At 40.7% G+C, this 24,267-nt stretch overlaps 1 protein-coding gene across 29 annotated transcripts in view; it reads right to left on the reverse strand.

Annotated features, from left to right (window-relative positions):
* The window catches only part of ATXN2 (ataxin 2), a 149,340-nt gene that overhangs the window by 12,730 nt on the left and 112,343 nt on the right, over positions 1-24,267 (reverse strand). For 10 of the 29 annotated variants that reach the window (XM_055238700.2, XM_063614400.1, XM_055238689.2 and 7 more), the window contains 6 exons: positions 23,268-23,572; positions 21,554-21,617; positions 20,510-20,662; positions 20,069-20,129; positions 5,414-5,598; positions 4,964-5,096 (listed from right to left, as the gene is read on the reverse strand). In XM_055238700.2, coding sequence (XP_055094675.1) covers positions 4,964-5,096; positions 5,414-5,598; positions 20,069-20,129; positions 20,510-20,662; positions 21,554-21,617; positions 23,268-23,572 — 901 coding nt within the window. Of the gene's footprint in view, positions 1-4,963; positions 5,097-5,413; positions 5,599-13,957; positions 13,991-20,062; positions 20,130-20,509; positions 20,663-21,553; positions 21,618-23,267; positions 23,573-24,267 lie in introns of all 29 variants that reach the window. The other 19 variants (XM_063614420.1, XM_063614421.1, XM_063614412.1 and 16 more) reach the window with 3 other exon arrangements.

A 24,267-nucleotide genomic window follows, 5' to 3' on the forward strand; every position in this document is an offset into this window, starting at 1 on the left:
TGGAAATGTCATTATCCTGAAGGATTATCTAGTAATGGATCCAAAAATTTAGGATCATAGCAAGAATATAAACATGAATATTATTTCTTATAAAAACATGTCTACATAAAGGGGTAGGGTATTTGAGTATATTTAAATACACCTGGAAGGATACACATCAAAATGTTAAAAGGCAGTTGTCAGGTGGAGGGATTATGGATGCTTTTCATTTTTTTTTTTTTTTTTTAACTTACTGTATTTTCTTACTTATCTGCATTGAACTACCAAAAACAAACCAAAAAAGGATTCTGGATCTAATCCTTCCTAATGGCTCTAGTTAGTCGGAAAAGTTGTATTATTACTGCTTCTGAAAGGTAAAAGCATTGCCATAAAACAAAATTAGATGGATTAGAAGAGTAGATGTGAGGCTGGGCGCAGTGGCTCACATCTGTAATTCCAGCACTTTGGGAGGCCTAGGCAGACAAATCACAAGGTCAGAAGTTCGAGACCAGCCTGGCCAAGACGGTGAAACCCCGTCTCTACTAAAAATACAAAAATTGGCCGGTCGTGGTGGCGCACACCTGTAGTCCCACCTAGTCGGGAGGCTGAGGCAGAAAAATCGCTTGAACCTGGGAGGCAGAGGTTGCAGTGAGCTGAGATCGCACCGCTGCACTTCAGAATGGGCGACGACAGAGTGAGACTGCCTCAAAAAAAAAAAAAAAAAAAGTAGATGTGAGAGGAAAAAAAATTAAAGTAACTTCTTAGAAGGGATGGGGTAGAGGCAATGATGGAAGTTAGATTAAGAGACATCAAAGAGGCCGGGAGCAGTGGCTCGCGCCTGTAATCCCAGCACTTTGGGAGGCTGAGGCGGGTGGATCACCTGAGGTCGGGAGTTCAAGACCAGCTTGACCAACATGGTGAAACCCTGTCTCTACTAAAAATACAAAAATTAGCCAGGTGTGGTGGTGGGCACCTGTAGTCCCAGCTACTAAGGAGGCTGAGGCAGGAGAACTGCTTGAACCCAGGAGGCGGAGGTTGGGGGGAGCCGAGATCGCGCCATTGCACTCCAGCCTGGGCAACAGAGGGAGACTCCGTCTCAAAAATTAAAAAAAAAAAATTAAAAAAAAAAAAGAGGCTGGGCACAGTGGCTCACGCCTGTAATCCCAGCACTTTGGGAGGCCGAGGTGGGTGGATCACGAGGTCAGGAGATCGAGACCATCCTGGCTAACACAGTGAAACCCCATCTCTACTAAATAAAATACAAAAAATTAGCCGGGTGTGGTGGCAAGCGAATGTAGTCCCAGCTACTCGGGAGGCTGAGGCAGGAGAATGGCATGAACCCAGGAGGCGGAGCTTGCAGTGAGCCGAGATCACGCCACTGCACTCCAGCCTGGGCGATAGGGAGAGACTCCGTCTCAAAAAAAAGAGACATCAAAGAGATAAGGTTTTTGACAAAAGCCCTTTCTAAGATAGCTAGAAAGGGAACAAGGTCAATACTTTTTTAGAATGTAATAAAATAATTCTATTTTATCAATTTAACTGTTCAGTAATGTTAGCATATTTGTATTAAACATACTAAAAATTTAAAAACAATAATCAGGATTTCATTTTGCAGTCATTAGTGGTCCTATGTTTTCAATGCCTTTGGCTATGGCCATAACAATTAATGAATGAGAAAAGATGACATAAAATTGTCACCAACATCTGGGTGCATGTTATTCTGTTTGCATTAAATGTTTTAAAAACCTAGATAGGATGTAGCTTAAAAAGAAAAGCACAATTCATACTCAAAGTATTTGGTTCCTCTGCGAAAATGTATGACAATATATTTAATATATTTATAAAATATAAATTGTTCAGGGAAGATGAGTATAAAATTAACACTTCTATGTAAGTTTGCTGTAGTTTATAAGAATGTACTTCAAATTTTGTTTATATTTGATATAATAAGGCTTTGAAAGTCTAATAATTCAAATAAATCACTGAAGATTTAATGAAGAACGTGCTTAAGCAGATTAAATTATGGCTTATGATGGCATAGAACAAAGCAATTCTTTCTAATGTTTTCTTTTTTTAAATAGAGACAGGGTCTTGCTCTGTCACCCAGGCTGGATTACAGTGGTGCCATCATAGCTCACTGTAGCCTCAAAGTCCTGAACTCAAGTGATCCTCCCATCTCAGCTTCCTGTGTAGATGGGACTACAGGCACGTGCCACCATGACTGGGCGGCTTTTTTTTTTTTTTTTTTTGGTAGAGATGGGATCTCGCCATCTTGCCTAGACTGGTCTTGAACACCTGGGCTAAGTGATCCTCCACTTCAGCCTCCCCAAGTGCTTGGATTACAGGTGTGAGCCACCATGCCCAGCTCCTAATGTCCTTTTTAGGGTCTTAAGCACCACAAAGGGAATCTTGATTAACTAGTGACAATCACAAGTCCACAGCCTTGCTCCTAGCCTGCCTCCATACAGACAGCAATTAAACATCACCGGTGTAAACTGCAGGAGAGTAGTTCAGATTTGGCTGAGTAACTTTCTCCTGGCATGAAAGAACTGGCTCTAACGACTAGTTCATTCCAGATTTCACTGGACATTAGATCTAGTGCTTTGTTTTGTTTGCAACATTTCCTATTTGTCCACACATAATGGACTTTGGGGTCTAAGGCCCCACTGCTCTTCAAATGGACATGTTCTAGGAAGTAGTTATGAAAATCATCTGTACCTCAAACACAGTATTTACCCTATAGGCTGTTTCAAAACCAATGAACATTCATCCAAAAGATGAAGCCAGATGTTGGTAGTGAATGAACACAATGAGGAGAAAGATTCTGCTCAACATGACAGTATTATTGCTACAATGTCTCAAAAGCATGGGTACACAAATAACTACTCTCCAAATGCAATGGAAATTTTAGCTTAAAAGTTTCAGATCTGATTCCAAGGGGAGCATGCCAGAAAATGGAAGGAAAGAGATGTTCTTTCCACTTGTTAAATCATGATGTATTCACCAGAAATGTATAAACAATCATAATGAACTTTTAACCTCAGCCTTTAGCAAACTGGAAAATTGTTAAAATATATACAAGTTGCATAAAAGCCAGCGTGATAAATCAATCGTGCCTTTGCACGCATATTCAGTCCTGGTTAAGACAACTAAAGACAAGTCAAATGACAGGGGGTCATAACCAAAATAATAAACCAAGTCAGTTTGTCAGTATCTTTTACAATTAAATTACGGATGGGCTTCTTGAAAAAAATGTTTTCCAAAATGTAGCAATCACACAATTTTTTATTTAAAATGCATATCCACAATACAAAATTGAAAGTGATAATGTGGAAAATTAAGACTGTACTTAAGTGTTTTATAAAACTAAACACCTTTGATCATATACAAATTCCTATCAGCAGTGAGCCTTTGTGGCAGACAAGAACCTCCAGGGAGAAAGCATAAGCTGTGGGTTACAGGTGACAGGAAGGATGATGGCTGCTGCCCAAGTCCTAGTCTCATTAACCTACGGAATGTTAAAACTTTTATTCTTCAAAAAGGACAGAGGTGGTATGAAAAGTAGTAATGTCTCAAGAAGAGGGTTTGCTAGAAATCTGTAAATTCTTTTTTTTATTTTTTGAGACGGAGTCTCACTCTGTCGCTCAGGCTAGAGTGCAGTGGCGCGATCTCGGCTCACTGCAACCTCTGCCTCCCGGGTTCAAGCAATTCTGCTGCCTCAGCCTCCCAAGTAGCCGGACTACAGGCACGTGCCACCACACCCGGCCAATTTTTTGGATTTTTAGTAGAGATGGGGTTTCACCATGTTGGCCTGACCTCATGATCCGCTGGCCTTGGCCTCCCAAAGTGCTGGGATTACAGGCGTGAGCCACTGCGCCCAGCCTGTAAATTCTTAAATAACTCAATTTTGCCTAGACATACTCGTTCAGGACATCTAAACTTAAAAAATAAAAATTTTATATTCTTAGTATTTCAAAAAGTTTGAAGAGGTTTTAAAAACGAAACGTCCATGTAGTCACATGTAACCATAATCTCATTCTCATAGCAGTACACTTTTCAACTGTATGAATAAACCAAAATTATTGCCTACTCCAAACAACCAAAAATGCAAATAGGAAAACTAAACGACACTACAGGAGTTCTCAGAAATATTCAGAACAAAACATCTTAATGAAATCAGTACTATTTAAAAGCATATTCTGAAAAACATTTGAAGCAATCCATTAATTCTGTATCATAAGATATACAAATGGACATTTTATTTTAAATTATCAACAGTGAAAAATCTATTATTTTGGTACTTTAGACAGCTGCTAAGTTGATCTACACAAATTTCTCTGTTTAGTCACAAAACGAAGATGGGTTTTTTTGCTTATTATTCTCATATAAATACTGCTTAGTTTTACATAAAATACTTCTCATTTTCATTTCAGCATTCTGTTCACATTGGTTATATTTAAAGTGTGACTCATGTCTAAAATATATCTAATATTACATAATATTCAACCACTTAAAATACAGCATGATGTAGAAACATAGTATTATCATTATAACAAATAGCAAAAAAAATATGTAATGCCACTGACCCTCAGATCAAGTAGTGAAGCAAAATGTTTTCATGCTGGAGAACACCTTTATGCTTTTATTATTATAAAATTCTCTTGCATGTCATAGGCAGGATATACCAAAGCATAATACTGATGAGGAAGAGAAGAAAGGTACCTTTCTCCACAAAGATGCTTTGCCATTATATACATCAGTACATTTTAGTTAAAGCAGAAGAGACATCTGAAGACCAGGTACAGAAGTAGAAACTATTTGCCAAAAGTTATAAAGCAAGTCAAGCAAAGAAATGGGTTCATCTTTTCCTTCAGATTCTTGACCCTCAATGTCATAAAAGGTCAGGTTATTCTTAGAGTGTTTTCAGAAACTTAAATTAAGAAGAGTCACACACACTGGAAGAGACAAACAAAGTGCTTCCTACCATACATCGCATGCGTCTGCTCATGAGCCCCGTACTGAGTTGCTGAAGAAGATACTAAACCAGGCTGGGCATGTGTTGGTGGTGCCATCATTCTAGCATTACCCTGTATTACAGGACTATAGACATGAGGATGCTGTGTTCAAACAAAAAATAAAGAAAGAACATTAACACTGCAAATAGAGCCAAGCAGACTTTAGTTAAGATTTTTAACTCCATCGTTTCCAGATTTCCAGAAACAGCTGTAAACTCTCAAATCTTTCTTGGCTGTTTCCTCTGAACCTCTTACAATGATCAGTAACCTTTGAATATATATTAAAAAGGGTCCCCAAGTCCTTAGCTATCTACCCTACCATCACACAAAAGCAAAAATTATAAAGGAAAATCCCTTTACCATATTAAAAGTTTTTTTATATGGTACAAAAATTAAGATTTAGGCCCTACCAGCCTTACCTGAGACTGATAATGTGGCACATGCTGAACAAGGGGCTGATTTGGGAACTGCTGAGGACTGTAGGCAACATATTGCGTGGAGTAAGCTGGTGGGGTGGCTGCAATTGGTGGGCCCGCTGCTGACGCTGGGTGCATCATGGCACTCTGATGATGCTGGTCTTGCCGCTGTTGGGGCATATTTGGTACTGCAGAAAAAAAAGCAGACTGCCTATTAAACAGTATCTCCACAGCATAATACATGCGTTCACATGGTCTAGGAGGCTCTGAATGATTTGACCCTGCATCTGTGTCTCTGATGCCATCTCATACCACTCCCACTTCTGCCACTCTGGGTTGTTTTCCTATCATGCATGCTAGTCCTCAGCCTCAAACACCAGTTCCCAAATCCCAGCTGGGATAATTCTGCCTAATCCTTCAGGTGTCAGCTTGAAAGCAACTTCCTCAGAGGGACTTTCTCTCATGGCCCTCAGACTTGATCAAGTCCCTGTAACAGACTCTCACAGCATTATGAAATCGCTTCTCATATGGTATTTTCTGGGACGGGCACTGCATTCATTTTGAGAAAAACAAAAGCATGACCAAAGAGCCAAAACAGATCCAACACTAACTTTCTATCTTCCTTAATTTCCAACCACTGAATCCTTGTAACACTTCCCATTCTTTCTCAAACCCAGTATAACACAGCACCATGTAGCATATACCAGGTTTCTAAATAATAGTTCTTTTAAAAGATGACTTTATGTCTTATCTTAATCCACACAGGTGGTCTGCATGTAAGGGCCTCTCCCTGTTACAACTCTAGTTAAGAATTCAGTTCAACTGTCATCTCCCATGTGAGGTTTTTTTCCAGTTCCTCCAGCACGAGCTAGCTACTTCCCATGTGCCTCTTTCCTCACACATTTCTTACAGCACTATTGTCTGTGACCTGTTTCTGGTGCGGCATTAACCAAGCCACTTCAGGAAAATAATTGTGGAATGACTGCTTACAACTAGGTATAAGGCACAAAGAATATAGGACTTGTTCATGAAATCCTAAGAACTGATTATATAATTAACTGCAAATTTGTGGCTAAACATTCACTGACTGTTGCTGAAATTTGGGAGAGCTAGTTACATATTATTTTATCTATGTAGAAAAGCAAACCTTAAAATTTTTTTATATTTTATCTTGGATGCACGTATTTAAAAAGCACCTCCTTTTGGTACACAAAAAAGCCACTGAAAACTAATTATCACTTTTATCAAATGAAAGTTTGTCCGATTATGCTAACTGAGCTTAAAACTATTCACTATTATTACTTTGTTACTTATTACCTTCCTGCATATTTAAAGAATAATTAAAAAGCTAGTCAAGTATACTATGGTGCTATTATTTAGATATCATGTGTTTGTCTCCACCAATTCTCATGTTAAAACATGATCTCCAGGCCAGGTGCAGTGGCTCACGCTTATAATCCCTGCACTTTAGGAGGCCAGGGCGAGCGGACTGCTTGAGCTCATGAGTTTGGGACCACCCTGGGCAACATGGGGAGACCCTGTCTCCACAGAAAAATACAAAAATATTAGCCAGCCGTGGTGCTGTGCATCTACGGTCCCAGCTACTCAGGAGGCTGAGGTGGGAGGAACGTTTCAGCCAGGGAGGTAGATGCTGCAGTGAGCCATAATTGCACCACTGCACTCCAGCCTGGGCGAAGAAGTGAGACCCTGTCTCAAAAAAGGGGAGGGTAGGGGACAGGAGGGGAAGAAAAGAAACCAAGCCCTTGACCCCTTGACTCTGCCTGTCATTTGAAAAATGTTAAAAATATTTTTATCCAACACCTCAAAGGATTGGAATTTAGTAAAGGAGCAGGGTAAAAACTAACATATAGACAGCAATAGCCTTCATATATGGTACTTCATAAGTAATGACTTAGAAGATGCAATGGAAGAGAAGTCCCTGGGTTACACTAACATTAAAAAAGAACCTACCTAAGGCATACACTGAAAAAAATGTACAAAACCTTAAAGATAAACTTTACTTTTATTTATTTATTTTCTTTGAGACAGAGTCTCACTTGGTCGCCCAAGCTGGAGTGCAGTGGTGCAATCTTGACTCACTGCACTCTGCCTCCCGGGTTCAAGCGATTCTCCTACCTCAGCCTCCAGAGTAGCTGGGACTACAGGTGCGCACCACACCCAGTTAATACTTTTTTTTTTGTATTTTTAGTAGAGATGGGGTTTCACCATGTTGGCCAGGCTGGTCTCGAACTCCTGACCTCAGGTGATCTGCCCACCTCTGCCTCCCAAAGAGTTGGGATTATAGGTGTCAGCCACTGCATCCAGCCAAGGATAAACTTTACTATGCTACTGAAGGTATACTTTGTTCTTGAATAGGAAGGCTCAACATCATGAAGACATCAATCATTTCTTCTCAAGTTAATTTATAAGTTTATTGTGATTCTGGCCTGCCATCGTGGCTCATGCTGTAGTCCCACCACTTTGTGAGGCTGACACAGGCAGACTGCTTGAGCTCAGGAGTTCAACACCAGCTTGGGCAACATGGTGAAACCCTGTCTCTACAAAATATACAAAAATTAAGCCAGGCACGGTGGTGCTTGCCTGTAGTCCCAGCTACTTGGGAGGCTGAGGTGGGGGGGATTGCCTTAGCTAGGGAAGTTGAGGCTGCAGTATGCCCAGATCATCCCACTGCACTCCAGCCTAGGTAACAGAGCCAGACCTTGTCTCCAAAAAATAAAAATAAAAAAAAAATCTATAAGTTTATACTGATAATAAGAATCAACAACAAAAAAACCACCTCATTGGTTACCTTTGGAGGATAATAGAAAACCAACTCATTATTTTGAAGACTGCCTTAAAAAGGGAAATGATTAACATTTTAAATTACTTTTCCTAAGAAAGCTATACCTCAGGGTAACCAAACAGCTGGATATGGGAAAGTTTTTCTTTATAAAAATATTCCAGGTAATAATTGAAGAAGGGATGAAAGGAAAAGAATGTCACCATTTTGCAACCCCTAAGGAAGTAATTGATCTTGGGCTAGACAATTATCATCAATGGCTGCTAAAAAACACACTAAAAAAATTAAGGCGCTAAAGGGAAATATTATCTCCTGGATAGATAAAACATCTAGGAACTCACTGACTACTCCTATCAGGAAAAAGACTGACTGCATTACATGACTCCTCACTGAAAGTATATACATCTGTGAAACACTGGGGAAAAAAAAACAAAACCCAATCTTATCAAGCCTTCATTATCTACTATCAGTTTACAAAGATTACAGGGGACAGAAGTCTACTTTAAATATCAACACAGGGATACAGTCAGCAAAATTCAGATCGTGGGAAAAAAAATACAAGACAAGCTGGATATGAAGAAGACAAAAACAAAGGGAAAAACCGTCATTAAAACTATGAGGGTTGAGTGCAGTGGCTCATGCTTGTAATCCTGGCACCTTGGGAGCCAAGGCGGGCAGACTGCTTGAGCTCAGGAATTCAGAACCCTGTCTCTACAAAAAAAATACAAAAATTAGCCAGGTATGGTGGCGTACACCTTTAGTCCCAGCTACTTGGGAGGTTGAGGTGGGAGGATCACCTCTAAGCCCAATTGGTAGAGACTGCACTGAGCTAAAATCATGCCACTGCACTCCAGCTTGGGTGACAGAGTTAGACTCTGTCTCAAAAAACAAACAAGCAAAAAAACCTATGACTTGGCTGGGTGCGATGGCTCATCCAGCACCTCCTAAAGTGCTGGCCTGTAATCCCAGCACTTTAGGAGGCTGAGGTAGAAAGATAACTTAAGCCCTGGAGTTTAGGACTAGCCTGGGCAAGATAGCAAGATGGTGAGACTCTGTCTCAAAAAAAAAAAAAAAAAAAAAAAAAAAACAAACAAAAAAAGAAGAAAAAGACAAGACAAGAAGAGCTGGCAAGGTGGCATGTGCCTGTAGTCACAGTTACTTGAGAGGCTGAGGAGGGAGGATCCCTTGAGACCAGGAATTCGAAGCAGCAGTGAGCTATGATTGCACTACTGCACTCCAAGCCTGGGCAACAAAGCGAGACCCCATCTCAAAAACAAAAAACAAAAACAAAACCAACTTAAAGATACACACTAAAATGTTTGTGGATAAACTGATGCAATGTCTAGAATTTGCTTCAAAATAATCCAGTGGACTCAAAGCTTAAGAGACAATGGGTAGGGATGAAACATGACTGGCCTAGGTTATTAATGTCTCAATACATTCGTAATAAAAAGTTACCGCAAGGCTGGGAGCAGCGGCTCACACCTGTAATCTCAGCACTTTGGGAGGCCGAGGCGGGTGGATCATTTGAGGTCAGGAGTTCAAGACCAGGCTGGCCAACATGGTGAAACTCCATCTCTATTAAAAATACAAGGCCAGGCGCAGTGGCTCACACCTGTAATCCCAGCACTTTGGGAGGCTGAGGCGGGCGGATCATGAGGTCAGGAGATCGACACCATCCTGGCTAACACGGTGAAACCCTGTCTCTACTAAAAACACAAAAAAATTAGCCGGGTGTGGTGGCAAGCGAATGTAGTCCCAGCTACTCGGGAGGCTGAGGCAGGAGAATGGCATGAACCCGGGGGGCGGAGCTTGCAGTGAGCCGAGATCGCATCACTGCACTCCAGCCTGGGCGACAGAGTGAGATTCCGTCTCAAAAAAAAAAAAAAAAAAAAAAAGCTGGGCTACTTGGGAGGCTGAGGCAGGAGAACTGCTTGAACCCCAGAGGGGGAGGTTGCAGTGAGTTGAGATTGTGCCACTGTACTCTAGCCTAGGTGACAGCGCAAGACTCCATCTCAAAAAAAAAAAGAAGTTACCACAATACGAAACAATTAAAAAAAAAAATGACTTCAACATATAAACAAATCCAATTTGCAAGCCTGATTTGGACCCTAATTGGAACACATTATTGTAAAAAGATTTATCTTTTCTATTTCTTTTTTTTTTTTGAGACGGAGTCTCGCTCTGTCGCCCAGGCTGGAGTGCAGTGGCGCAATCTCGGCTCACTGCAAGAGACGGGGTCTTGCTCTGTCACCCAGGCTGGAGTACAGGCGCGCGATCTCAGCTCAACTACAACTTCCGCCTCCTGGGTTCAAGTAATTCTTCTGCTTCAGTCTCCCAAGTAGCTAGAATTAAAGGTGCCTGCCACTGGGCCCAGCCAAGATGTATTTTAAAGATCAGTTGGTTTTAAAAAGGCAACCAATTTTTTTAGTAGTAAGTTAATTATAGAGTTCATATGGAAAAATAAACAGAAAATTCAAGGTAATCTGAAAAAAAAAATCAATGTTGGCAGAGAGTGGATGAGAAGGTAGTCCTACTAGATTAGTGAAGCAGAGTGAAAAATCCAGAAACAAATTCAACCACAGATAGACACTTGTTATATGATAAAATGGCATTTCACATCAGTTTGTATGACCATAATGGAATTACATTATTATCTATCTATGCACACACACACACGCGCACACACACACACTTTAAATACAGAGTCTCCTTCTGTCACCCAGGCTGGAGTACAGTGGTACAATCACAGCTCACTGCAGCTTTAAACTACTGGGCTCAAGCAATCCTCTTTCCTCAGCCTCTCAAGTAGTTACGACTACAGGTGTGTGCCACCACACCCAGCAAATTTTTAAATTGTTTTGTAGATATGGGGTTTTCCTACATCACCCAGGTTGGCCTTGAACTCCTGGCCTCAAGTGATCCTCCTGCCTTAGCCTCCCAAAACTCTGAGGTTACAGGTATGAGCCACTGTACCTGGTCAATATGATATACTTAGTAGATGATAAGTATTTGAACATAATCCAACAACCATTCATGATTAAAAAGAAAACAAACCCACCTCTGCAAATTAGGAACTGAAGTAACACCTAACACTATACTTAATAGTGAAAGACAATGTCTCACCCCTAAGAATGGGAGCGTGGCAAAATCTCATGCTTTTTTCAGTAATGCACCAGTACAATAAGGACAAAAAAAAAAAAAAAACCACCAACATGGTGATTAGATCATGACTGTATGTTTAAGTCTTAAAGGGCTGCCAGAAACAGTGGGTTTACCAAACACATCAAGATACAAGGTCAATATTCAAAAATCAAGTGCATCTCTATTTACGAATAAACAAACGTTGAAGTTTTTAAAACATAACTCACAACAGCACAAAACAGAGGAAATATTAAGACTTAAATAAATGGAGCAGTATATGATGACATCAATGAAGATTCCATATTGTTAAGGTATTTCTCCCAGAACTGATATAAAGATTCAGTGCACAATCCCAAGCTGATTCTAAAATTTATTTGGAAATTTAAAGAATGCAGAATAAGAATAATTTTGACGAGAATAAAACTGGGAGACTCATATGAACTTAAAAGGTTGATTACAAAGTAACAGCAATAAAGAGAGAATTGGCATAAGGACATATACAAAGATCAATACAACAAAACAGTTCACAAATAGACACATATACAATACGGTCAACTGAATTCAATAAAGCTACTATGGCTGGGCGCAGTGGCTCATGCCTGTAATCCCAGAACTTTGGGAGGCCGAGATGAGCAGATCACCTGAGGTCAGGAGTTCGAGACTAGCCTGGCCAACATGGTGAGACCCTGTCTCTACTAAAAAAAAAAAAAACAAATACAAATTAGCTGGGGGTAGTGGTGGGCATCTGTAATCCCAGCTACTCGGGAGGCTGAGGCAGAATCGCTTGACCCCGGGAAGTGGAGGCTGCAGTGAGCCAAGGTCACACTACTGCACTCCAGCCTGGGTAACAAGATCGAGACTCTTGTTTCAAAAAGAGAAAAAAAATAAAGCCACCAATGGAAAACAGAGTTTGGTGCCAGAGAAACTGAGTAAATATTTATGGCGGAGAAAATGAAGCTCGACCTTTACATCACACCCTACACAAAACCTAACCTGAAATCAACCATACACCTAACCATAAAAACATTCATAACCTAGGGTATGTAAAAGATTTCTCATTATGATACAAAAAAGCATGAACCTTAAGAGAAAAGCTTGATAAATAAGGCTTCATTAAAATTAACAATACTGGCTCTTCAAAAAAACCGCAGACTGGGAGAAAATATTCACAATACCTATATCTGAGAAAGGACTTGTAACCAGAATATATAAATAACTTAAAATAATTTACTAAAAGTAGTAACTTTACTTTTCACAGTAAGAAAAGAAACATGACTTTTTTTTTTTTTTTTGTGAGACAGGGTCTGGCTCTATTGCCCAGGCTGGAGTGCAGTGGTGCAATCTCAGCTCACCACAACCTCGATCACCCCTCCATTGCCCTGCAAACCCCCGCAACCTCGCTCAAGCGATTGTCCCACCTCAGCCCCCCAAGTAGCTGGGACCATAGGAATGCGCTTCCGTGCCTGGCTAATTTTTCTTCTATCTTTTTTTTTTTTTTTTTTTTTTTTTGCAAAGACAGGGTTTTGTCATGTTCCTCAGGCTGGTCTCAAACTCTTGGCTCAAATGATCCATCTAGGTTGGCCTCCCAAAGTGCTGGAATTACAGGCGTGAGCCACTGCACCCAGCCAGAAACACTGAGACAAAAAGAAATTTTAGGACAGGCGCAGTGGCTCACACCTGTAATCTCAGCACTTTGGGAGGCCGAGGCGGGTAGATCACCTGAGGTCAGGAGTTAGAGACCAGTATGACCAACATGGTGAAACCCCACCTACACTAAAAATACAAAATTAGCCAGGCATGGTGGCACATGCCTGTAATCCCAGCTACTTGGGAGGCTGAGGCAGGAGAATTGCTTGAACCTGGGAGGCAGAGGTTGCAGTGAGCCAAGATGGCACCACTGCACTCCAGCCTGGGCAACAGAGTGAGATTCCATCAAATAAATAAATAAATAAAATGAAAAAAGATTTGAACAATTTACTAAAAAAAGGTTGACAGCTGAAAATAAACACACACATGACGAGGTGCTCCTGGATCAGTCATCATCAGAGAAATGTACATTTAAGATCACAATGAAATACCATAAGACACCCATTAGACCTGTTGAAATTAAAAAGATAAGACAATACCAAGTGTTGACAAGGCTGCAGAACACTTGGAACCTGCATATGTACCTGATCAGTTGGAATGTAAAATGATACAATCACTTTGGAAGATTGCTAGTTTCTTATTAATTGAAATATGTATTTACCAGGCAGTGTGTGGTGGCTCACATCTGTAATTCCAACACTTTGGGAGGCTGAGGCGGGTGGATCACTTGTGGTCAGGAGTTCGAGACCAGCCTGGCCAATGTGGTGAAACCCCGTCTCTACTAAAAATACAAAAAAATTAGCCAGGCATGGTGGTGCGTGCCTGTAATCCCAGTTACTTGGGAGGTTGAGGCAGGAGAATTGCTTGAACCCGGGAGGGGGAGGTTGCCATGAGCTGAAATCACGCCACTGAACTCCAGCCTGGGCAACAGAGTGAGACTTCATCTCAAAAATAAATAAATAAATAAAAAATAAAAAATAAAATAATTTTTTTTAAAAAACGAAATATGCACTTACCATACCTCAGCAATTCCAATTCTAGGTATTTAACTAAAAGAAATAAAAACACAAACACTTGTACACAAATGCTCACAGCAGCTTCATTCATAATAGCCAAAAGCTGGCAATAACTCAAATGCCCATTGACTAGTAATGGGTAAATTAACTGTGGTATAATCATAAAACGAAATGCTACCCAGCAATAAAAAGGAATAAGCTGGCTGGGCACGGTGACTCACGCCTGTAATCCCAGCACTTTGGGAGGCCAAGGCAGGTGGATCATTTGGGGTCAGGAGTTTGAGACCAGCCTGGCCAACATGGTGAAACCCCGTCTCTGCTATAAAAAAAAAAAAAGGACAAAAATTAGCCAGGCGTGGTGGCGCGTGCCTGTAATCCCAGCTACTTGGGAGGCTGAGGCAGTGGAATTGCAGACCAATTCCGGGAGACAGAACAAGACTCCATCTCAAAAACAAACAAACAAAAAGGAATAAGCTGATACTAACATGAAACTCAAATTACTACAATGTTTAGGACACACATATGAAATTATATACCAAGCTTGTCCACCTTGTGTCCTGGGATGGCTTGGAATGTGGCCCAACACAAATTCATAAACTTTCTTAAAACATCATAAGTTTTGCTTTTTTTTTGTTTTGTTTTGTTCATCAGCTATCATTAGTGTTAGTGTATTTTATGTGTGGCCCAACACAATTCTTCTTCCAGTATGACCCAGGGAAGCCAAAAGATTGAACACCCCTGTTATATGCTGTTTGATTCCATTTATTTAAAAAAAAAAATCTAGGGGCTGGCTGAGGTGGCTCACATCTGTAATCCTAGCACTCTGGGAGGCTGAGGCGAGCTCAGGAGTTCGAGACCAGCCTGGGCAATATAATGAGATGTCTCCAAAAAAAAAATTTTTTTAAGTTAAAAAAAAAGAAAAAGAAAAAGAAATCTAGAGAGGATAAATCTAATCTATAGTAAAAGAAGGCAGATTACTGGTTAACTGGAGCTAGTGGTAATAAAGTATAGCTGGACAGAGAAGAGGAACAGGCACAATGTTTTCCATCTTCACTGATGAAGCAAGTAGTTACATGAGCAAATATATTTGTCAAAACTCATTAAAATGTAAACATAAAAAGATGAGCATTTTCTTGTATGTAAATTACAGACTAATAAAACTGGTTCAAACATTTTGGATAGTCATTTAGAACAAGATAAATTTGATTCACATTTTATACTTTAAGATAAATTCTAAAATTAGCCAGGCATAAATGGTACAGGCTGGTCTCAAACTCCTGAGCTCAAGTGATCCTCCCACCTCAGCCTCTCAGCCTCCCAGGGTGCCAGGAGACAGGCAGATCATGAGGTCAGGAGTTTGAGACCAGCCTGAACCAATGTGGTAAAACCCCGTCTCTACTAAAAATACAAAAAGCAGCCGGGTGTGGTGGTGCACCCCTGTAATTTCAGCTACTCAGGAGGCTGAGACAGGAGAATCGCTTGAATGTGGGAGGCGGAGGTTGCAGTGAGCTAAGATAGCGCCACTGCACTCCAGCCTGGGCAACATAGCGACACTCCATCTCAAAAATAAACAAGCAAACAAACAACTTAAGAGGAAAGAATAGTCTTTCCAACAAATGAGGTGGGGACAATGGATATCCACAAGCAAAAGGAAAAACCTGGATCACTACTCTCATATCATACACAAAAATTAACTCAAAAGAGATTGCAGACCTAAATGTTAAGAGCTAAACTATAAAAATCATAGGAGTTTTATAGGAGTTTCATAGGAGTAAATCTCTGTGGCCTTGAGTTAGGCAATGCTTTGTTTGACATGACATCAGGAGCACAAGCAACAACAACAAAAAAACAGATAAATTGAACTTCATCAAAATTAAAAACTGTGTTACAAAGAACACCATCAAGCAAGTAAAAAGATAACTCACAATCGGGGCACGGTAGCTCGCGTCTAAAATCTCAGCACTTTGGGAAGGTGAGGCAGGTGGATCATTTGAGGTCAGGAGTTCAAGACCAGCCTGGCCAACATGGTGAAATTCCATCTCTACTAAAAATACAAAAATGGGCCAGGCGCAGTGGTGCATGCCTATAACCCCAGCTACTCTGGAGACTCAGGCAGGGGGATCGCTTGAGCTCAGGAATTCGAGACCAGCCTGGGAAGCATGGAGAAGCTCCATCTCTACAAAAAATACAGAAATTAGCCTGGCGTGGTGGCGTATGCCTGTAGTCCCAGCTACTTGGGAGGGTGAGGCAGGAGAATTGCTTGAACCCAGGAAGCGAAGGCTGCAGTGAGCCAAGATCGTGCCACTGTGCTCCAGCCTGGGCGAGAGTGAGACTCCATCTCAAGACAATACAAAAAAACCCAAAAAAACCACAATGACACTCCATAACCACTAGAATGAATGACATAACCCAAACCAAAGACAATATCGGTTACTTATGAGGATGTGGAGAAACTGGAACACTTGTACATTACTGGTAGAAATACAAAATGATGCAGCTGCTTTGGAAAAGTTTGGCAGTTCCATCACAGCAATTCTACTTCAGGAGAAATGAAAATCTAAGGCCACATGAAAAAAAATTTTATTTATTTATTTTTTGAGACAGAGTCTCACTCTTTCACTCAGGCTGGGGTGCAGTGGTGTGATCTCAGCTCACTGCAGCCTCCGCCTCCCAGGTTCAAGTGATTCTGATGCCCCTGCCTCAGCCTCCTGAATAGCTGGGATTATAGGTGCATGCTACCATGCCAGTGTAATTTTTGTATTTTTAGTAGAGATGGGATTTCACCATGTTGGCCAGGCTGGTCTCAAACTCCTGACCTCAAGTCATCTGCCCACCTCAGCCTCCCAGACTGCTGGGATTATAGGCATGAGCCACTGCTCCCAGCCTCATATGAAAATTTGTACATGAAAGTCCACAAAAGCATTACTCATTGCCAGAAAAAGGAAATAATCCAAATGCTCAACTGATGATAGGTAAAAGTGGTATATTCAGGCCAGGAGCAGTGGCTCACACCTGTAATCCCAGCACTTTGGAAGGCCGAGGGAGGTGGATCACTTGAGGCCAGGAGTTCAAGACCAGCCCAGCCAACATGGCAAAGCCCTTTCTCTACGTTTTTTTTTTTTTTTTTTTTGAGACGGAGTCTCGCTCTGTCACCCAGGCTGGAGTGCAGTGGCGCTATCTCGGCTCACTGCCAGCTCTGCCTCCTGGGTTCATGCCATTCTCCTGCCTCAGCCTCCCGAGTAGCTGGGACTACAGGCGCCTGCCACCAAGCCCAGCTAATTTTTTGTATTTTTAGTAGAGACAGGGTTTCACTGTATTAGCCAGATGGTCTTGATCTCCTGACCTCGTGATCTGCCCACCTCGGCCTCCCAAAGTGCTGGGATTACAGGTGTGAGCCACCGTGCCCAGCCTCTGAGTATATCATTTCTATTATAAAGACAGTACCTCCTGAAGTTAGAATGTGACTCTCCCATCAGATAGCCAAATTGTCATGCTTGCTGTTACTACAGTAATCTTTTATATTTTAATGACAACAAAAAGTTCCTATTGCATTGTTTTAAGTAATCATTGAAAACAGCTACACCTGCTGGTGATACATGAACACCTCAACACTACATTAAAATGGCAGTAAAAAAAAAAAAACCCACTTTCTTCTCAGAATTTTTAAAGGCCCTCAAAATAAGATTAAACTCTATAATTTGATTGTATTATTTCAGGCAGAGTTCTTTCAACAGGTTCATATGTTCCAAGGCTAAAAAAAAAAAATAACATACTGAGAAAACGAAAATTAAGAGTTTTAGTTAACATCTATGAAATCACGATTACGTCAAACATTGAGAAAATTGGGCGCAGGCACTTTGGGAAGCAGAGCCAGGCAGATCGCTTGAGCCCAGGAGTTTGAGACCAGCCTAGGCAGCATGGCAAAACCCATCTCTACAAAAAATACAAAAATTAGCTAGGTGTGGTGGTGTGCACCTGTAGTCCCCGCTATCCAGGAGACTGAGAAGGGAGGATCGCTTGAGCCCAGGAGGTCAAGGCTGCATTGAGCCATGATAGCGCCACTGCATTCCAGCCTCAGCAACAAAGCGAGACCCTGTATCAAACACACACACACACACACACACACACCACCCAAAAAACACACTGAGGAAATCTTATTAATTCAGGAAAAATGAAAACTTTATGTCAGAAAGGCAATTATTGGGCACTGAGAAATGTCTTTTCTGTATAAATTATTCTACTTTCTATAGTTTCTCAACTGATAGCAATTAATCACTCTAAATTAACTGGTTGGCAAAAATGAAACCCTTTAGCATTTTCCAACATTAAAAGAACTTTTTTTTTTTTTTGGACGGAGTCTTGCTCTGTCACCCAGGCACGCACCACCATGCCCAGCTGATTTTTGTATTTTTAGTAGAGATGGGTTTTCACCATGTTGGCCAGGATGGTTTTATACTCCTGACCTCAAGTGATCTGCCCACCTAGGCTTCCCAGAGTGTTGGGCTTACAGGTGTGAGCCACCACGGCTGGCCAAAAGATTTCAAGAAAAATGTGGGATTTTTTTCTACGAAGGCTCTTTAACCACACAAGCACAGAATACTAGTTTATGCAACTACATTATATAACAACTCCCTAATTTTAATATAGAAACATCCATCTTTTTTTCTTTTTGAGGAAGGGTTTCGCACTTTCACCCAGGCTGGAGCCCAGTGGTGCAGTCACAGTTCCCTGCAGCTTAGACCTTCTGGGTTCAATTGATCCTCCCACCTCAGTCTCCCAAGTAGCTAGGACTATAGGAGCACACCGTGACGGCTGGCTAAGATTTCTATTTTTTTTTGTAGAGATGGGTTTTTGCCATGTTGCCCAGGCTGGTCTTAAAACTCCCAGTCATGCGATCTGCCCACCTCAGCCTCTCAAAGTGCTGGAATTACACGTGAGCCACCAAGCCTAGCCGAAACATCCTTCTAACAGGATCTTAACATTGGTTGAAGTTAGTTGCCCCTCTGCTTCAAAAGAAATTCTGGCTTTGGGGAAATAACTGTAGGTATATATAAAGCAAGGTTAGCAATCTAGTAAATTAATCTAGCAAACCCTCTTCTTCAAATTTAAGTTCAGATTTCAGATTAAAAAGCTTTGGAATTACTTTTTTTTTTTTTTTTTTGAGATAGGGTCTCACTATATTGCCCATGCTGCTCTCGAACTCATGGGTTCAAGTCATCCTCCAGCTGGGATATCAGGCATGGAGCCACTGTGTCCAGCCAATTAGTCTGTTTTTTTGTTTGTTTTTTGTTTGTTTGTTTGTTTTGAGATGGAGTCTCACTCTGTTGCCCAGGCTGAAGTGCAGTGGCACGATCTTGGCTCACCGCAACCCCTACCTCCCGGGTTCAAGCAATTCTCCTGCCTCAGCCCCACCTAGTAGCTGGGATTACAGGCAGCAGGTGCCACCAGGTCCGGCTAATTTTTGTATTTTAGTAGAGATGGGGTTTCGCCATGTTGGCCAGGCTGGTCTCAAACTCCCGACCTCAGGTGATCCACCCACCTTGGCCACCCAAAGTGCTGGGATTACAGGCATGAGCCACCGTGCCCGGCCAGTATTTATGTTTGAGACAGGGTCTCACTCTGTCGCCCAGGCTGGAGGGCAGTGGCATAACCACAGCTCACTGCAGCCTCTGCTTCCTGGGCTCAAGTGATCCTCTCGCCTCAGTCCCCCAAACAGCTGGGCCTACAGGCATATGCCACCATGCCCAGCTAATTTTTTTGAATTTTAGTAGAGACAAAGTCTCTGTTGTCCAGGCTGAGCTCAATCAATCCTCCTGCCTTGGCCTCCCAAAGTGCTAAAATTACAGGTGTGAGCCATCACACCCAACCTCCAATTACTCTTTTTGAAGAGGATACTATATAATCACAACTGATGAGCATTTTTCCTCCCCTGTTTTTCTTCATAAAATCCATGTGAATATCTGTGTAAGGTTGTTCATCAAAAGCCAATGCATAGCCTCATCAAAAAGTCAGAGCTAAACTACAACTATTTATTCATTATAAACTTAGTTACTCAATTCATGCAGCATGCAAACTACAAGCAAACACAGGCAGGATTATTCTCACCTTTACCTGCTCTATATGTCTTGGCTTGATTCACTGGCATGGGCGTCATAGGTATTGGGTATAATGGCTTGAGAGAATTAAAAAAAAAATTAACATTAGGCTCCTATGATAATAACAAGGTATTGTCACTCTTAGTTTTATACTGCTAGAGAGCTAGGCATGAGAAGGTTTCCTGATTCTCCATTAGTCATTAAAAAATTAGATCATACCCACAGCTAAAAGGAACAAACCCCAAACTACAGTAAATCTAAACCATCTTTTTCACAGAAAACATTCTCAGATTTAGGTCCTTATACTTAACAACACATTGAATCTCTGCATGCCTGTCTGTTTCAAACGCATATGCATAACCATCACACCTCAAGTCACTGAAAACCTAAAGAGTGCTTGGTTTGTCAGATACAAACAATTGGGGAGGCTAAGTGAACATCAAATTCTATGACTTACTTGCACGCCTGGGCTCACTGGGACTGGATACATCATATTTGGTGCAAAACAAACAGGCTGAGTATAAACTGGAGTTGGCTGTTGATGACCCACCATAGATGGGCTAGGTTGTGCTTGAGGCCGGGGTGAAGTTGGGGTAGTAGAAGGCTTTGGCTACAAAAACAACAATAAATTCAATTATTTCAAGGTAACAGATGAACTATTATTGCAATTTAAAGACTGATTTTCCCAATCTTTCTAATTTTACTTGCTTTAACTATGTCCCTTTTATTGAAAACAAAAACACAGCACATAAATTTTCACATTTCAATAAAAGAAAAAATGTTTCAGTAGGAACTTAAAACTTTGCCAATTAAAAAATATTAAAAACAGTGGCAGCGATTTTTAAGAAACTGACGCAAGTGTTTTTAAAAATTAAAAATAAATATATCTTCTTATGATCTCAGTAGAATAATAACAATAGTACAGTCATCTCTTGGTATCTGTGGGGGATTGGTTACAGCACCCTGTGAAGATACCAAAGTCTTGGAATGCTCAAGTCCCTTATATAAAATCGTGTAGTATTCGCATACAACCTATGCATATCCTCCTATATACTTTACATCATCTCTAGATTACTTATAATACCTAAAACAAGGTAAATGCTTTACTGTATTGTTTTGGAATAATGACAAGGAAACGTCTGCATGTGTTCAGTAAAGATTATCCTAACTATATTTTTGATCCATGGTTGGTTGAATCCAATGATGCAAAACCCTCAGGTGCAGAGGACATATCTATAAACCTGACAGCCTAGCTAGCCAACCATCGTCAAATTCTGGGTCAGAGAAATTCAAAGATTTGCCCAAGATCACATCTAATTGATGACAAAACAAAGACCTTTTTTTTAATGTCTAAAAAGTATTCATTAATGGCCATGTAAAAAAAAGAAAGAAGGTTGTTTTAGCACACTAAAATTCAGATGGCAGGTATGGAAGAAGGACTATTGCTAATAATTTTTCTTTTTTTGGGACTAGATAACCTCAAAGAAAGTAATAAACCTACCTGAGAGAAGGAACGTGGGTTGAACTCCTTTGCATTGGGATTCAATGTTGATTTCCTAACTTGCCTAAAAAAAATATAAAGGCCAGTGAAATCTACATGGACTTTATGTTGCTCTAAAATCTGGCATACTGGACAATTTAAAAAAAATTGCTCAATATAGATTTAAACTGTTCTCACTAGAAGATCACTAATTGTTTTTATTGAAACATGTACACTTATATTGCCCATTCTTTAATCCCTTAAAGAATACAGCTATAAAAGAACAATTTTTTAAAAATCTGAGTAATATACAACTGCTCCTCTCAAAGGCAATCAAAAAATACTTTTTTTTTTCCTTCACAGAGTCCCACTCTGTTGCTCAGGTTGGAGTGCAGCAGTGCAATCTTGGCTCACTGCAACCTCTGCCTCCCGAGTTTAAGCCATTCTCTTGCCTCAGCCTCCTGATTAGCTGGGATTATGGGAGACTGCCACCATGCCCAGCTAACTTTTTAATTTTTATTTTTAGTAAAGATGGGGTTTCACCATTTTGGCCAGGCTGACCTTAAGTGATTTGTCTGACTCAGCCTCCCAAAGTGCTGGGATTACAGGTATGAGCCACCACGCCCGGCCATTCAACAAACACTTGAGCTGAAAAGACAGTAGCTACTTATAAAATATCCTTAAAAGCAATTCTTAACATAACGGTATCCTCTTATTTATTTATTTATTTTTGAGACAGGGTCTTGCTCTGTCACCCAGGCTAGAGTGCAGTGGCATGATCTCGGCTCACTGCAGCCTCCACCTCCTGGGTTCAAGCAATTCTCCTGCCTCAGCCTCCTGAGTAGCTGGGATTACCAGCACCTACCACCATGCCTGGCTAATTTTTGTATTTTTAGTAGAGACAGGGTTTCACCATGTTGGCCAGGCTGGTCTTCAACTCCTAACCTCAAGTAATCTACCTGCTTGGGCCTCCCACAGTGCTGGGATTATAGGTATAAGCCACCAGTCAACATACCAATATTCTAGCATGCAGTAATTTTTATGTGAGAAGATATTTTACATGACATACCTGGAAAAAGTCATGGCTGTAAAAAAAATTTGCCTCAAATCAAGAATAAGCAGTCCCCAATTTATCAATAAGCTGCATTCCAAAACTTCAGCTTTAACTGGATTGTTTGGTCCCCAGAACACCTAAGTCAATGGTAGTTAAGTTCTGAGGTTAGCCCCTAAAAGTCCATTTAATTAATATACTGAATGTGCAGAATTAAGTCTATCTTAACAAATCTAAACATTAACTAAAACACAGTTTCTGATGAAAAATATTTTGAATTCCAGGTAGAAGCACCGCATGCTTCTCTCCTTGACAGTGGCAGTTTTTCATCCTAGCAGCACAGTGAGGGTGACTAATGAGTGGAATCCAGTAAACATAGGTCCCCCGAATTGATAATTTTTCAACTCCTGTTCATTTACAGAAAAACTTTTCTTAATTTATGCCTTGTTTTTCTAGCCCTGGGGTGCAAAAAAAGGGGAAGAACAGAAGAGTAGCACAGGGTGCAATAACCTCATTTACTTAAGATGTCATTTGTTTGGACTAGCTGTTTGTAAACTAAGGGCAATGTATAAAGTAGTCTAAAAGTCCAGATGGATTCTTCACAGTTGGAAGGACCTAAATGCCCTTAAAAAAAAAAAAAAGTTAATTGAGTAACAGGATGGTCTAAGTTCCAGGTTTACTCACTCAGCTGCGTCTTTCTTCTCTTCCTTATCATCTTTCTCTTGTTTACATGCTGGGCTGGAAGTCTGAACCCCTTGGGAAGTGACCTCAGGTCCCCTCTTGTGCTCCGTGTTACTAAGTATTGAAGGGGAAATGCTGGGGCTATTCGGCTTGCTGCTGCCACTGGTACAGTTGCTGCTGCTATTTTCAATGAAAGAATCCTTAGCACTTGGTTCAATTTTGTCTTTGATCAAATCTCTTGATTTTTCTCCCTCTCTATTTTTGTTTAGTAGTTGATCCATAGATTCAGAAGTAGAACTTGGCTGTAACTAAATAAAGGAAACAATTATACTTAAATATCTTAAATAACTTTAGTAATCCATTTTTGCCACGGGCACAAGCAAAGTAATATTAACTATACACATGAAATGTTTTGAATAAGGCTTTTTTCATACTTTAAGAGTAATGCTTTTACTATAAACTAACAGTAACAGAATACCTATATAGCACAACCACAGTCACCAAAGCACTCGAATGTCCTAGCCTCTAAAGTTCAATATTTACTGAGTGCTTACCACATGTCAGAAATTGTGCCTGCTGGGTGAGAAAAATATGAAATAGTTTCTATCCTCCTATACTTGTCATCTAAATAAGATCAGACGCTTCACAATAAAATGAGTAAATACTAAGAGATTCTATAGAAAAAGCAACCTATAAAAAAGAAAGGTTTCTCAATGGAAGTGTCAGCTAGTCTAAGGTGTGAAAGAAGTTTAGGAAAGGTGTTGGGATGGAGAATAGTCTAAATAAAAGGAAGAGTATGTTTAAAAATCCAAAAAAAGGGAGAAGATGGCTCTATCACATAAAAGAATAGCACCAATGGGGTCCGGGCATGGTGGCTCACGCCTGTAATCCCAGCACTTTGGCAGGCCGAGGCAGGCAGATCACGAGGTCAGGAGATCGAGACCATCTTGGCTCACACGGCGAAACCCCATCTCTACTAAAAATACAAAAACTAGCCAGGTGT

The sequence above is a fragment of the Symphalangus syndactylus genome, chromosome 13 (genome assembly GCF_028878055.3).
Source record: "Symphalangus syndactylus isolate Jambi chromosome 13, NHGRI_mSymSyn1-v2.1_pri, whole genome shotgun sequence".
Lineage (NCBI taxonomy): Eukaryota > Metazoa > Chordata > Mammalia > Primates > Hylobatidae > Symphalangus > Symphalangus syndactylus.